We start from the raw sequence: 15,293 nt of genomic DNA on the forward strand, positions 1-15,293 counted from the left end.
CATTTAGTCTCCACCCCACACCAGACCGTCTAGTCATGCTCAGCAGCTTAGCAACAGAGCCACCACCAACCCCAGCTGAAGACCTGTGTTCATCTGGACAGCCTGTGACTCCCGTTCCAGAGGGGACACAAGAAGGAGGAACAACACAAGGATCTCCAGCCTTGTGCCTCCCACCTACTCCTTCCAGCACCACCACTGTTGACACAAGGGACACACCACATAGCTTAGGTGACATGCCAATGACACAGTCCAGTACTCCCTGCCCTGACCCACCCTCCTTCCAAAAGTCACTAAGAGCCCAACACGACCCAGATCATATGTATGATGCTAGGTCATTTACAGAAATTCAGTCCAGTGAAAGTATCTCTGTCCAAAATACTCTTAATGGTGTTGATGGACATAATTGTGTAAGTTTTAATGAACTTGAAGTGAACAGTGCCAGTGAAGTACAAGTTACTACCCAAGAGACAAGGGACCATATGTCATCCATAAGTAACAGATGTTCTTTTCCTCCCCACGAGTCTGAAGATCCTCCACAGGATAGGCAGTGTGTGACGCACATAACGATAGACACTGGACAGTCCCTTGAAAATAATGTCTTTGTTCCAAATTCTCAAGAGTCACAAATTGTTATAAGCGAAAGTGATGCTCAAATAAAAGAGATTTCTTTGTTACAAACCAAAGATGTAGTTGATGGTGAGGAAATCGGTGACAATGACGGTGCTCTGGGTGACAGTAGAACCAAGGAAGATGTAGATTCCATGGATAAATTTTACAGGAGTACAGAAAATTTCATTGAACAATTGAGTCAAGAAACTCCTAAGAAACATACCCAAGATTCAAATACAGCAAGCAGCTCACCAAAGGCTTTTTTCAACCATTATGATGTTCTTACTCAGGCTGCCCAGCTTCTTGATGCTGATCAGTTGGGATTGTCAAAGGAACTGTGTGATGATTTGGCAGTGGTTTTAAGTAGCCCCAGATGGCAGGTCCTGTCATGGATGCTACCTTGGCGTGAACTCTCTGTTATTTGCCAGGGATATTTGAATGATTCTGATAGTGCGAAGAATATGACCAAAGAATTAAAGTATCTTAATATTGATTATAGTCAGTTTCGGAACATGCCTTCTGCAGAAATAAATGAGTACACAGGTATAGAAAAAGGATATGAACATTTTATGGAATATGAGTCAGAGAGTGAATATTCAGATATAGGTAATCGTCCTGTACATGGCAGAGCAGGCCATTCATCGACTGCAGACTCTGATACAACTGACTTTGAAAAGAGTAGTAAGAGAGGGCGAAGGAGACCCAAGAAAATAGTGAACAGGTTGTCTGATTCTGACTCTGATTACGATCTGACTGATAGGATGAAGGACACTCGTTATGTGTTATCACTGTCGGAGTCAGAGGAGTCTGACTTTGACAAGGGAAAAACAAGAATATTGAAGATGGATCCAGACATGGGTACTGTCATTGAAGGCAAGAGAGTGACTGCTGTCAGTAATCAAGACAGGAGCAAGAGGATTCGTATAGATGCAGACACCGGAAAAGTGAAGAGAGACAGGAATCTATTAAATACTCTACGTCTTTTTCGACATCAGAAATGTGGAGGTGAAATGTCAGAGGAGGCAAAGTTTGAAGGAGCGCCAAGTTCTCCTAATCGGTTTGCTCCTCGTTTAAGTTCACTCAACCTCAATCCAAGTGTAGTGCTCACTGAACGTGATAAGTCCATAGTGGATCAACAGCTGCAAAGGTCTGCAACAACAGTTGTAGCAGGCAGGAGTACAGGACCAATGCATACAACTCCATCTAGTCAGCCAAAAGGCACCTGGAGATATGCAGGATCTCTGGTGGCTCCTGCCAATCCCACAACTACACCACGTTCATCAGTGCCAGTCTCTCTTCCCCGCTCTACTTCTGTTCAGTGTTACCTTCGCACCAAAGATGGTAAAGTACGAGTAGCCCCACTTCAGAGAGCCTTGCTTAGTAGTACTCGTCAGCCAAACCCAGGAGGAAATGGCAATTATCTGAGAATGATGAACAAACCACCATCATCGGGTTATGAAGATTCATATGCCAAGTTCTTACTTCAACAGAATCCAGCACTTAGGGGCAAGGGTTCGAGTGTAACTATTACCAGAAAAAACATGTCACTTGATGCTAGTCTTGATTATCTCAAGAAACAAGGTACAACTGTTACCTATAAGTCACAAAAAGGGAGTACGTTATCTCTTGCAAATGCTCAGAAAAATGTTTTGAATAGAATAATGTCTCCAGAAAATGCCATATCTGCCATGAGTGGACAATTCAATAATGACAGCTTACCAGTGCGTGCAATAGCTATGCCGGTAAGCAATAATCCTCCAAATCTTCCCCCTTCAGACAAAAATAACCCAACAAACTTGAGTCGGGTCTTGCCTAAGGGTACAACAGTGGTAAGAAAACCCAAATCTGATGGTGCAGGACCAAGTGGGCTTAATAATGGTGGGCCTAGTAGTGCAGGACCACGTGCTGTAGTCACACGCCCTGGAACATTCTCAACGGTCGTTCCCAGACCCTCGGTAACTGTAATGGGTAGCACTAGTCGTGCTGGTAATTCAGTGATGGCAGTGCGAACTAATGCATCTGCCATCCGCACAACATATTCACGTGGAGTAGTTGGAACAAGCACCATGGGATTACAAGAAACAACAAATAGCAGTCCAGCACCAACTGTAATAGCTAGTTCTCCTTCAGGAACAGTGACAACAGCCACAGGTGGGCCAGCAGTAACTACATCTTCAATGCCGGCCCCTTTAGTCTCAGCCACGGTGGTAGGGAGTGTCCCCAACTCCAGTACCAGCAGTCTTAGTTCCCCCTTGGGGACACTAGGTGGGAGTAATGGCCAGCAGCAGCAACAGCTGCAGCAACCCTGGGATACTGCTCTGAGTGAATCCGCTTGTGTTAGTGATGCACCAATGACCAGCTTGGTTGGTGGTGTTGACAGCACAGCCACAGTCACTCAGATCATCTGCAGCACTCGGGGGGCCACCACCTGCACCACCACCGTGGCTAGTCCTCCGGGGGACGTACCTGCAGCTAGCATGTTAGAAACATTACTAAGGGACCGTCCTGTTCCACCCAGCCCTCTGCATGCGCCATCTACCACAGCCACCACCACCATTACCTCAGCTCTACCCCACACTCTCACATCAGTTGTGGGTAGTAGTGGGGTTCCTATGACTCTGTCAGGTGAGGGACAAGTAACTACAGCAGTCATGGGTGCATTAGCCAATACTGGTAATAGTGGGAGTGTAGTTATTGCCAGTGGATCTGGTAGCAATAGTGGTGTTATTGTGGCTAGTGGTGTTGTTGGTGGATCTACAAGCAGTGTAGTGGTAGGTGGTGGTGGTGTGGTGAGTGGTAGTGGTGTTGTAGGAGGAAGTAGCAGTGTTGGTGAAGGAAGTGGTGGAGCTGTGCAACAGGTGTTAGTTCCAGGTCAGCTTGTACAGGTGCACACAAGTGATGGATCAACAGGCCTTGGAATAGTGCATTCAGCATCTCTTGATTTGAGACTCCCAGCAGGAACACGAGTGATAAAATCAAGCAGTGGCCCTATAAGAACTACAACAAGTCCTCAGCAGCAAGTTACAGGAGTACTTAATCAAACTGGAGGAAGACAAGTAAATGTGTTGCACAATGTAAAAATATTGCAGAATGTTCAGAACAGACAGATAGTCAGAACTGTAGTGGTGCCCCACACAGTGGCACTTCAGGGTTTGGGCACTCATCCTGCAGCACATATTAAGCCACAACTGCTAGCTCTAAGCCAGGGAACAAACACATCTACAGGTAGCGTAGAAGCTACTGTTGTGCAACCCCAAGGTGTACCTGTTAGAGCGAAGATCCCTCCTTCCACAATTGTTCAAAAAATGTTGGGTCGCAGCAGTCTTGTCATTCGTACCCTAAGACCACAGACTTCTACCACACAGCCTTCTGGAGAAAGTTCATCATTTGAAGAAGGGTTAGGAGCCAAATTGCAGCAACAACAACAACAACAACAACAGGAATCAGACAAAAATGCTGGAAGTTCCACCACAGGCATAACTGTTGCTCGTATACCTCAAGATGAAGGCCTTGGTGAGAGGTTGAGTCATTACTTGAAAACAGCCCTAGTAAGTTCTACCAGTACTCAGAGTGTGGGCACACAGACATTGACCACAGCAGTTAAACCATCAGCTGGTCAGTTAGTGAATCAAGTGGCTTTAAATCACCTTAGAGGTGGTGCAGCAGCTGCTACTCTATCATTACCAGGTGGGGTCCAAGGCATTAGTGGACAAACTAGTAGCAACATCCCAACAAGTACAGCACCCCAGCAGCAGGCTAGTCTGTCTTCTCTGCCACTTACACCAACAAATGCTGTCAGTTCAGAGACTTTAGAACAACTAAGAGAATTTGAATCTGTGTTTGAGAAAGTATCCAATAAGTCGGGCAAAGATGCTAGTGATGGTGAAGCAAGTACAGAGAACTACTCAAATGCTACCATGTCATCTGAAGAATCAATGATTGCAGCTCAGCTTTTGAGTATGGCTAATGACACTCCTGCTGTGACAACCTCCTCAAATTATGTATATTCAGTGCCCACCACTGTTTATGGTGCTGGAGGAACTAGCCTAACAGAAGGAACATACATAACAATCCCAAGTACCACACAGGCAGGAACCCTGATATTAGTTAATCATGGTGGTGGGGGAACAGGCCTTGTCACAGTGGCAGGCACAGGGGTTCAGGGTCAACAACCTCCTACTGCCCCATCACCTACATTGTCCTCTACTTCTTCTCACTCTTCTATAGCATCATCACCATCTTCTACTTCTAGCAAAAGTAAGAAGCAGCCTCCAAAACAAAAGGTAGTCCCTCCAGCCACCCCTCCAGTTGTGGCAAAGCCCAAGACACCACCTCCGCCAAAGACATCCACACCAAAGCAGCCAACTGTAGCCAAGACACAGGTTGAAGAGAATGAAGAAATAAGATCTCGCATTCATGCCATTCTTGAGCGCTATAAGCAAGAGCTTGTAATAACACCACAGCAGCCAGCTCCTCGTAATAGAAAAAATTGCCCACCTCCAAAGAGTGATGGGAAGTCTTCAAGTAAGAAGAAGAGTCAGGTGAAGAAAGTTGAAGGCACTTCAGTGAGTAGTCCAGCAGTGTCAGAAGGTTCTGTTGTTGGATGTCCATCTCCAAGCCCATCACCAGGGCCAGCTAATGATAGCTCAGTTGGACTCCCAGGAAATTCTTCAGGGGTTCCAACAGTTCAGTATACTACACAGGTAGTGTCAGGTCAGGGTTTAACTACCCAAGGCCCAGCTACCACAGGGAGTTCTATCATCTCTGAAGACAAGATAAAAGTGGAAAGTGGGCAAGAAGTAGTCGCAGCCACCACTCCTCAGTTGCTGCAAGGTGTTGTAGTATCAAATGTGAAAGTGGAAGGTGGGGCAACAAGCCTTACCCAAGGATTAGGAGGTGGCAGGGTTGTACAACTTATTCGTCATCGTGGAAAAGTCACTGCCATTACAACCCGTCAGCCTTTGAACAAAGTGAAAGGTACAGGACAGTCTGGTCCTCCCCCCAATGTAACCATTCAAGGACGCTTTAATATGAATGACCTGATGGAAAGTCACATTGCCACTTTATTGACAGGTGGGTCCTCTCCAATAACACAAAGTCCAACAGTTGTAAATAAAATAGTTCAGCAGCAACAGGCAGGTGGGCCGCAAGCAGTCCAACAAGTGGTAGTCCAGACATCTGGAGGGCAGCAAGTTTTACAGCAGGTTGCTGTTCAACAGCTTACTTCAACCCCACCAAAACAAAAGTGCAGTGTTGTGCAGCAGCTTGGAGTAACCAATAGTGAAGAATTACTTGGATTAACATCAGCACGATCGATACATGTAACTCTTCCAACCATGCCCCCTTCTACCATTGTAAGCACACCAGCAGCTACTACTGCATCCCAAATAACAAACTCTGGTTCAGTTACCAATACCCCACCTATCACAATTGCCCACACAATAACAAGTAATCCTGTGAACAGCAATACACAGACAGTTGCTGCAGTATCCACACCAAGTGGTACATCGGGTACAGGTCCATCTCCATTGTCAGTAGTTCCAGCATCACCTCTGACTCCTCAGGCCATCACTGTCACATCCCCACCCACACCACAGCCTGTTGCAGCTTCACCTCACACACCATCTCCTGCTGCTGAACTACCTCCCACCCCATCATCATTTCAAATGGGAGAGGAAAGCAATAGCAGTGAACACAGTGGAGGAGACGGGTTAGGTGGACCATTGCCTCCATTTTTCACATTAACCAAGTCATTCATGGTGCAGCACCAACCTCAACAAGGACAACAGCAAACACAACAGAATCAGCAGAAAAATTCTCAGCAAGAGCAGCAAAGGGTCCAAGAGAAGGATTTCTCTCCAGGAAATGCCTTGCACCAGTCCAATTCCCAGGCACCCACCACTACACAAGCATCTACATCACCAACAACTGGTTCAGTACCTTTAAACAAACTTCCTCAGCGTGCACAGCTTCAGCAGTCACAGCTGCCTCGGAAATCTACGTCTGTAATCCGATCTGGAGGTACTGGAGCAAGAACAATGGTGGTGGTGAGTGGTGTTAGCAGTGATAGGTCAGGTGCACGAGGTGCAGTGACATCTCCACTAATAGTCAGCGGTGGTGGGGGAGACAGTGGATCAGCCATGTCACCCATGTCTGGTCCCTCCAGCTTGGAGACATCCCCTGCAACTACACACTCACGGATACGTCTAGCATCTCGACCACAAGACATGAGAAGCAGTTCAATTGACTCCTTGAAAAGTGATCTCAGTAAGTAAATGTGATTAACTTGCTGCAGTTTATCCTCATTACTATTTATATGATTTGAAATTTTTCTTTTTTTTTAAACCCTCTTGGAGAATTTATTTTATTTTGTAATGCATGTCTTCTGTGAAGAGATCCCTTTTTGGTGTGTCTGACTCTGTAACCCATTATTTTAATTGGTGTTTGTACTAGTCGGGGCTGGATTCACTAACCTTCATGCAAACATGAGAGAATTCCAATTTTCCCAAAGATCTCAAATGCCTCAACTAACATATTAGAAATCTTATAGTTTGTCTTTGGATGGCAAAACAATTTTTTTCTGTTGCATGCTGAATGGGAGTTATCTGTAGATGGATTTTATTTTATATATTTTTTGTACAAAATAAAATCCAGGATAAGCACTGGTGTTCACATTCCTTTCAAACCATAGAAAATGGTATCAGTTACTTTATGCATCCTGTGCAATGAAATATTGTAATTGCAAGTAACAAAATTGACCTGCTAAATTCATTATGTGATATATAGCTGTGGATATGAATATTTCTATTGAGTAATGAGAGCTATATTTTCTAAGATTATTCATTGGGTATGGCATATGTAGTGTAGAGCTTTCAAATTAAAAGAAAGTAAAAGAAAAGCACAGGGTATTCATATATGTTGGTCCAAAGAATAACATTTAAAAAATCAGCAAATAAAAACTACCCTTCAAATAAAAGAAATTAGTGCATGGTTGATTTTGTTTGTGACTTCAATGCCTAAATAGTAACTGATTACTATACATTGTACTGAATGTATTGTCATCCAATTACATTCAAAGGTAATTATGGTGGAACTACTTACAATATAATGTTGCAAACTCTTTAGTGAATGTTACCCATGGCTTGTGGTGGTGTTTACTTTGTGAATTCTGAGGCTTATTGGGCGAGGTGATATATCGAATAATTTTATTGTTAGATGATGTTACGTCTCCACTTTGACGAAAACACTTCTATTAATATATGAAGTACATGTGCCTGTAATGTGTTCAATATCTGCATGCTAGTTTTGTTTAACAGCATGTCTGTTTCATACAGAAATATGGGAATTTTTTGCACAAAATTTATGTGTTTAAGGTAGTTACATCATCATTTATTCCGGAATTTCCCCAGAGATTTTGTAGCAGTTAATTATTTGAATTTGTAACTGGAATTGAATGCCATATTGTAATGCACGTAGATGTGACGTCTGTGCTGTTTTTTAGTTATTCATTTTTATTTTTCTCAGAATTTATTTTTATGAATGTACCTGTGTTATTAAAATGTATTTATTTATTTAGATGTAAGATACAGATTATCAGTCATACATTTCTCACTGGTAAATAACTTGTGTTGAATTGGTAGGATTTGATATTTATAATTCTTTCTTGTGTAAAGAAAGTGAATTAATATGATTTTTTTAAAAATAAAGTAAAATTAATTACGAGGATTTTGTCTTTTTTTAGTAACAGACATTTAATATATGACAAGTTAAGAAATACAAAAATATGAAATACATATTCAGAAATGAATGAAACAGAGCATGTAACTGATAATAAATCATTTATGAATGCTCCAGTAAGAATACAGGTGTTTAAAAGTTTAAGATTTGGTTTGTTGTGTAACAAAGATTTGTTGAATTTAGAGTATGAAGCAGAACTTTTACTTGCTACTCCTACTAAACATGGATTGCTTCCTATGCAGTCCAGGGCAATGCAGAATTTCAATTTTTTACCTCAAAGGTAGACTAATTATAAAGCAAACTCAATAGCAGTTGAACACGTACTTGCTGTACAAAACTCCTCACACTCCTCACAAGGTCTTTGGAATGTGGCATTTAGTACCTAACTTTAACCTCGTATGAATTCAACAAACGTACAAGGAGTTGAAAGCACCTTTGTGGAAAGTGTTGAAAGAATCCTTTAAGATTGTCCAAGGAACAGAGAATGAAGACAATTAAGGTGGTGGAAGTTCTTTTGCAAAATTATTAGTTCATTGTGGTAATTACAACTCTTTTACAGGTGTGGAGGAGGTACAGATTCCTCCTAGTCCAGCAACACTTACTAAGCAGCTACAGAGTGCTTACATGACAGAGGCAGCTCTCTCTCCTTCTGTCTCTCAATCCCAACACTCGGGTTCTTCTTACTCCTCTCCAGGCAACACTCACGACTTGCCATTCACTGAAGCCCAGCCCACCTCCGATGATAGCTTTCATCCCACTCTGACCCAGCCTGGATATTCGTCAGCTCCTTCTGCTCCCAATCTGTCTGTAACGGGAGTGTCTTTGGAGAGTGACGCAGGTCTAGGGGCGCTAGCATCTCCATCTGGTGATGTTTATCTGCATCAGTCGGGAGCTGGATTAGGATTAGAAGGGTTAGAAGCGGGATCATTGCCGCTTGTAGCTGGTATGGAGGGTCGGACTAATTCACCGGCTCTTAGTGATTTAGTGTCTGCAGGTCCGCTACTTGCGTGGTCTCCAAGATCAGCAGATTCAATGATGGCACAGTCTCCCTCTCTCAATGATGCTCTGACTGCTAACATTCCCCTTGATGTAAATCATAGTGAAGATTCTCTGTGTGATTCGTCTACTGGTTTCCCTGGACTATTTTCTATGGAAGGAGATGGTGTTAGTGTTTCGTCTAGTACAAGTGAAGACATGTCAAGTGCTACCCCAGCTAGTGGTGTGAATACACAACAGCAGCCACAGATTCAGTTACAGCAACAGACACCACATCAGCAAGTTTTGCAAGAGCAGGATGAAGTAACAATAGATCTTCATCCAAGGGAAAGTGAGCAGGATCACACCATTAGCTCAACTAGGTCACCAACTCAACTAGAACTACCCGTAGCTAATATGACTGGTGTATCAGCTCATACCAGTCAGGCTAGTGGTGGAGATCCAGCTAATCAAGACACACAGGAGGCCCCTTGGAGGTTTGACAACACAGTTGGAGCACAGAACAAACCAGCCACAAATCAGCCTTCAGTGCCTACAAATGGGCAGCACAAGGTCGTGAAAAAAGAAAAGTCCGAAGATGATGCTGGCCCTTCAGAGTTTCACCAAGAGAGAATAAAACAAACCCAGCAAATTTCCCATTCCAAAGCTCGGGAGAAAAAGGGGAAACAGCCACAGGTGAAGGAGGAAATAGATGACATTAAGATCGTTGCAGAGGTTGCTATGATTAAAAAGGAAAAGAAGTCTGGGTCACAGAGTAAGTCAGATGGAACTATGGATCTAGTCAGTAAGAATTCTACTCACCAGGAAGGAAATAATAGGAAGAGGAGTCAGAGATTAGCTACAACTCCAGAAAGGAGAAAGAGCAGTTTTCAAAATGAAGTTGATGGAAGGAGTGATGAAGTTCCAACAAAGAATGGACATGATGAAGACTCTAGTGCTGTGGACATAAAGTCAGAAGATAGCAGCACAGGAAGAAGCAAACGAAGAATATCTCAAAGAAATGCAGCTGCATCTCCCAACTCAGTGGTACAAAATCCAGCTTGTAGGAGCCGTGTGAAATCAATGAAGTCTGAAGGTGAACTGAAGGAAGATGATGATTTGACTGGAACAAATGTAGAGTGCAAATCAGAGTTTAGAGAAGGTTGTGATGAAGCTTTGATGAGGACAACAAGAGGTGCAAAAAGAAGAAGTGAAGGAGATATTCTTAGTGATTTGAAGCGAGGGCGTGGTACACGCTCTGGGCGGCGCAGTGACGGAGATGTTCTCAAAATAGAAGATGATATGTTGAACCATTTGGATGAAGATTGTGGCTTAGCACGGGGAGTTAGAGGGCGACATGTCAGTGGTACTTCAGATACAAGTAGTAATTACAGTACTGAGCGCGCTGTTACTCCAGGGTCACATGATTCACCAAACACAGGTAGTGGAAGAAGACGGAGACGTCTGAGCCAGGAGAGCAGTGCTAGCAGTCGTGATGGGAGCCCTCCCACTGTACACTCCCATGACTTTTCTCCAGGTGGAGTGAACACCAGACGCTCCTCATCCCGTGACCATGCTAAAAAGAAAAAATGCTCTTGTTGTGTTGGGGGGGAACAGAAAAAAGTAGGCTCTGGGAGTGGAAGACGTTCATCTACCAGAGCCACCAGAGGTTCAAGCAGTGGCAATGTGCAGTAAGAACAGGAAACTCGTATTATTACTTATGATCTGTGGTGATTGACAGAAATTGTTAGAAATTGTAAAAAAGATAAGTACGATTTGCAATCACAAACATTTACATAGTGACATTTCTCTGATGGACGTAACCCATGACTAGCAATAGCACTGCAGTAGAAGGCACCTGCTATAATTCTGAAAGTGGCACTGTTTGGTACAGCATATGTCACTCCTAGTGGCTCTCCAGTCCAAGAGGAGACCTCAGCATAAAGGTGGCTGTCACTCGCCACAGTTGAGGTTGCCACTGCGCCATGCGGCTGATGGTGTTTCTTGACAGTCTTCACCTCTTTCCACATTGTAAGCATTAAGTGTTATAGTTTTAATGTTCGTTTTAATATTTCAAAATATTTTTATACTCTGGAAGACTAGCTCACGTATATGAGCTGTTACAGCACAATTTTTTTTCTCTTTATTTATTTATTCTTTTTTTTTTTAATTTCTTTTTTTTTTTCTTTTTTTCTTTTTTTTTTTGTTTCATGGGATGTTAGTGCCATACATTTCCATTTCAAATTGATTGGACTGCATACCACTGGAAACTTTATCTTAGTGGTCATCGATGGCTTGGCCTAAAAAGAGTAAACTAGAGACAAAAAAAATGTATATTAGGTCAAGACAACATGGTCACAATGATCATTTGTACCTGAATGCTTTTAAAATGGTGTTAGCCCGTCTGTTTAGGCAACCCCAAATGCGGTGCGGTCATACCTTCCCCCCACCATGGAGTGTAGTTTCATCCTACCCTCTTTCCTGTGTAGTGTATAGAGCTGAGTGACTCATCAGTTTTAGCACTCCATTGTATGGGTCACACCCATTGATACGCTTTTGGTGGACATAGTCTATTTCTTGAAGCTTGTCCTGCGCAAACGTGTAAATATTTTGTCGTTAGTGAATTTGCATTTCCCTTTTCTTTCATCATTTTGGAGTCCCTTGTTAGAAGTTGTAAAGAAATGTTTGTAAAGATAGACAAATGGTGTTTTTAAAACTTCTACCTTACATAGGTTAGTATAAATTCACCTATAGATCAAAGAAGTCAAAGTTAAAGTTATTCAGTGATTCCTCACAGTGATTGCCATTAATTGAAATTATAATTTATCATTTTAAGGATAGAGGAACCAGAGCGCTGTCCAGTAAAATACTCCTGTATAATGATTAATTATTGTTTCTACATGAGGGAAAAAATGTGTCATGTTTTTAAGAAAGCTCTCCATTAAATCTCCAATATTCTCGTAATGCTGATACATTCCCGACCCAAAGAATCATTTCTTTTATTTATTTATGATCTTGATTTTTTTATTTATTATTTTTTGTAGGCAATCCACATGTCGATTCTTTAAGTACTGTGGATCCATTAGATGTGTTCATCATAGGTGTGGGTCTGTCAGCTTATAAAAGACTTGAAATATGAGTACCACTATGCTACACATAAACTAAGGTTGTGCATTTGGATTGTTGTATGTTAAGTAAAATCATATTTGATTTAACTTTTCTTTTTTTTTTTCTTTTTTTTTTCTTTTTGTTTTAAGACTGGTGCTTCATGAAAATGCCAGTGATAAACCAAGAATGGTGCAGACCATAAACTACAATGGCCAGTATCATGCTAGGGATATGTATGTGCATCAGTGTTGTGTACTTGGAAAATGCATGCCAGCTGTAATGAAGTTAAATGACCCCCCAAAAAAAACATAAAAAATAAAAACACAAAAAAATAACAAAAAATAAAAATAAAAAAATGCAAAAAACAAAATAAACAGAAACAGAAAAAAATACTTCTCTGATGCAGTGACATCTCACAACTATGTTCAGACACTTCAGCTGCATAAAGACTTCTTGTAGCATAGGCCATTTGGGTTCAAAGTGCCCAAGGTTAAAAGATGAAGAAGGCAGACCCACTCCTTCTATACTTACAAGTAGCTTATCTCACTGTAGTATGTTTGTATTCCCAGTCATGGGAAGAATTGCTTGGCCATCATTCTCTTGGATAATGATGGAATTTTAATTGTTCTTGCTCTATAAGGAATGTAGAAATGGTTATGCAAATTGTATTTTATGGTTAAAATGAGCAATTGGTCCTTTACAATCATCCATACTGAAGAATACATTCACTTAATATTTGTTAAGTTTGCGTAACAGGTGTAAAGATGTATCAGTCACTGAGAAACTTAATCTAAATGGTACATTTGAAATATATATTTTATTAATAAATAAATTTTTTTAACACAATTTGAGTTAACAACTGGGAGGCATGTAAATACATTGTCAGAATCCAGTATTTTGTATGTGTTCCTATTGAAAATTTTGATAGTGTACAATCATTATGTTTCTAGTTGACTGCAATAGACAAAGAGCTAAACAGTCAAGCAAACTCCATGTCCATACCATACAAGTAGTATTTTATTTATATGTATATAAAGTGTGAAGTTCCTTATTTCCTCCCTAATCTGTGTACTTATTGTAATCCCCCCCACAATTTTTATATTTTTTCTCAAACTTTATTTTCCTTTTGTGAAGTGGCTATTAGTATTAATTTGCTCCTTGTATGTATTTACTTTTATTGACTTCCTAAATTAACTAAAGCTTCCTGTGAACATGTGGAGATTTTTGTTTATATAATTTTAAAAATTATTTATATTGTACATAGCTTGCTATATCTCCTCTTGTACACTGTTCTCCTACCCCATCTAGGAGGAGGCTGATCAATGCGTCCTCCATTTCCTAGTTAAATGTAAGTTTTTTCTTAATAAAAATGTTAATACCACTCTGTTTGTAAATGGTATTGTGTACAAAATGTTCATTCTTTTTGTATTTGTGTAATGTATGTACAAAACGCATAAATCCTTTCATTTTTGCAGTAGGTGTGGTTTTATTTTTCCTTTTTAAGTTCAACCCAAATTCCAAGTTTTGTTCTGTTGGAAATTCCAGTTGTAGAACTGAGGTTTCTGAGTTGGCATACTCTTTTATAACAAGGGAGTTACTTGTAAAGTTAAACGACTCCAGTGGAAGTAAGGAAACAACAACACAAGCAAAAAGACCATAATCAAATACAACATACCAAAAGAAGTAGTTTTATGTGAAAATAAACCATTGGAAAAAAAACTTTTATCAGAAATCTAGTATAAACAGTATTGAAAAGGAACATGCAAAATACTCCATAATATGCTAATCACAATAATGTCCATAGAGTGAGCCATTATATGACCCTTCTTTTAAACCATTAGGTATTTGCAATCTCAAATGGAAAAAATTAGAAGAAAAGAATGAAAAAAACTAAATTGGAAAATTCCTACTTTGTAATAACAACAGGCAGACCCAAATGTATGATAAACACCACATACCTTCTAGGGAAAATGAGGTATTTAAACACAAGATCCAAACAGCATGAAAACTAAAAATACTAGATACAAAGTTGACCAAACAAAAATGTAAATACAACTATAGAAAAGTTCATGGCAAGGAAAAGTAAGACGTTTCACACAAAAATCATTTTACCAGAAATGGCAACTAGGATTTCTTGGCTTTTGATAGTAATTATCAGTTTCAAGAGTAACAAAAGTACCTGCAGTATCTTTAAACTCTCTTAGATTAGGTGGATAAGTACAGTGCCTTCATCCAATTTTTTTACTGTAAGATTTTCTTATGATGCACATACTACTCTGTAACATGACAAAAGTTCATACAAAGCTACTCCATTGAAACTTTAAACATATCTATTAGTAGCATTAGTAGTACTTTGTGGTGTCAGTTAAAGTTGTGCTAATTACATTTTTATAACTGTCACAGCAAATCCTAGTAATTTACATAAAGGTATTTGAAAATAAATAATCCCATAAATTTTGTAATCTTATTAATCCAATACTAAATGACCATTCAATATCACTACCTAAAAATGTATTTCCCTCTCTCTTCCTCTCTTTTCCCCCCCTCCCTCTACCTCTTTCCCTTCCCCATACCTCTCACTCATATTCTCTTATTCATTTTTACAATATCTCACTTTCAATTTCTCTCACTCTCTATCACCTTTATTCTCACTCAGTTTTTTTTCTATCAAATTCACTATTTCATTCACTTGCACTTTTTCTCTCACAATCACTTCTACTTTCTCTTTTTTTCATCACTCTCTTAGCTCTATAGCATTGTATTTTTAATTTTTTGATTTATTTATCTTCATTATCATTTTATTTTTTTAGTATGGCTGAAAGTATAATAAGCAAAGTACAGGTCAATAATACTCCTGTACATGT

At 40.4% G+C, this 15,293-nt stretch overlaps 2 protein-coding genes across 2 annotated transcripts in view; both read left to right on the forward strand.

The window, feature by feature from the left end:
• The window catches only part of LOC113820821 (serine-rich adhesin for platelets-like), a gene marked incomplete in the record, with an annotated part of 31,137 nt that extends 17,231 nt beyond the window's left edge, over window positions 1-13,906 (forward strand). The window contains 2 exon segments of the mRNA XM_070114218.1: window positions 1-6,876; window positions 8,906-13,906. The exon segment at window positions 1-6,876 is cut by the window's left edge and continues 211 nt beyond it. Coding sequence (XP_069970319.1) covers window positions 1-6,876; window positions 8,906-11,016 — 8,987 coding nt within the window.
• The window catches only part of LOC113813562 (uncharacterized), a 185,974-nt gene that overhangs the window by 6,790 nt on the left and 163,891 nt on the right, over window positions 1-15,293 (forward strand). The window lies entirely within an intron of this gene.

This window comes from Penaeus vannamei, chromosome 35 (genome assembly GCF_042767895.1).
Source record: "Penaeus vannamei isolate JL-2024 chromosome 35, ASM4276789v1, whole genome shotgun sequence".
In the NCBI taxonomy this organism is placed as follows: domain Eukaryota; kingdom Metazoa; phylum Arthropoda; class Malacostraca; order Decapoda; family Penaeidae; genus Penaeus; species Penaeus vannamei.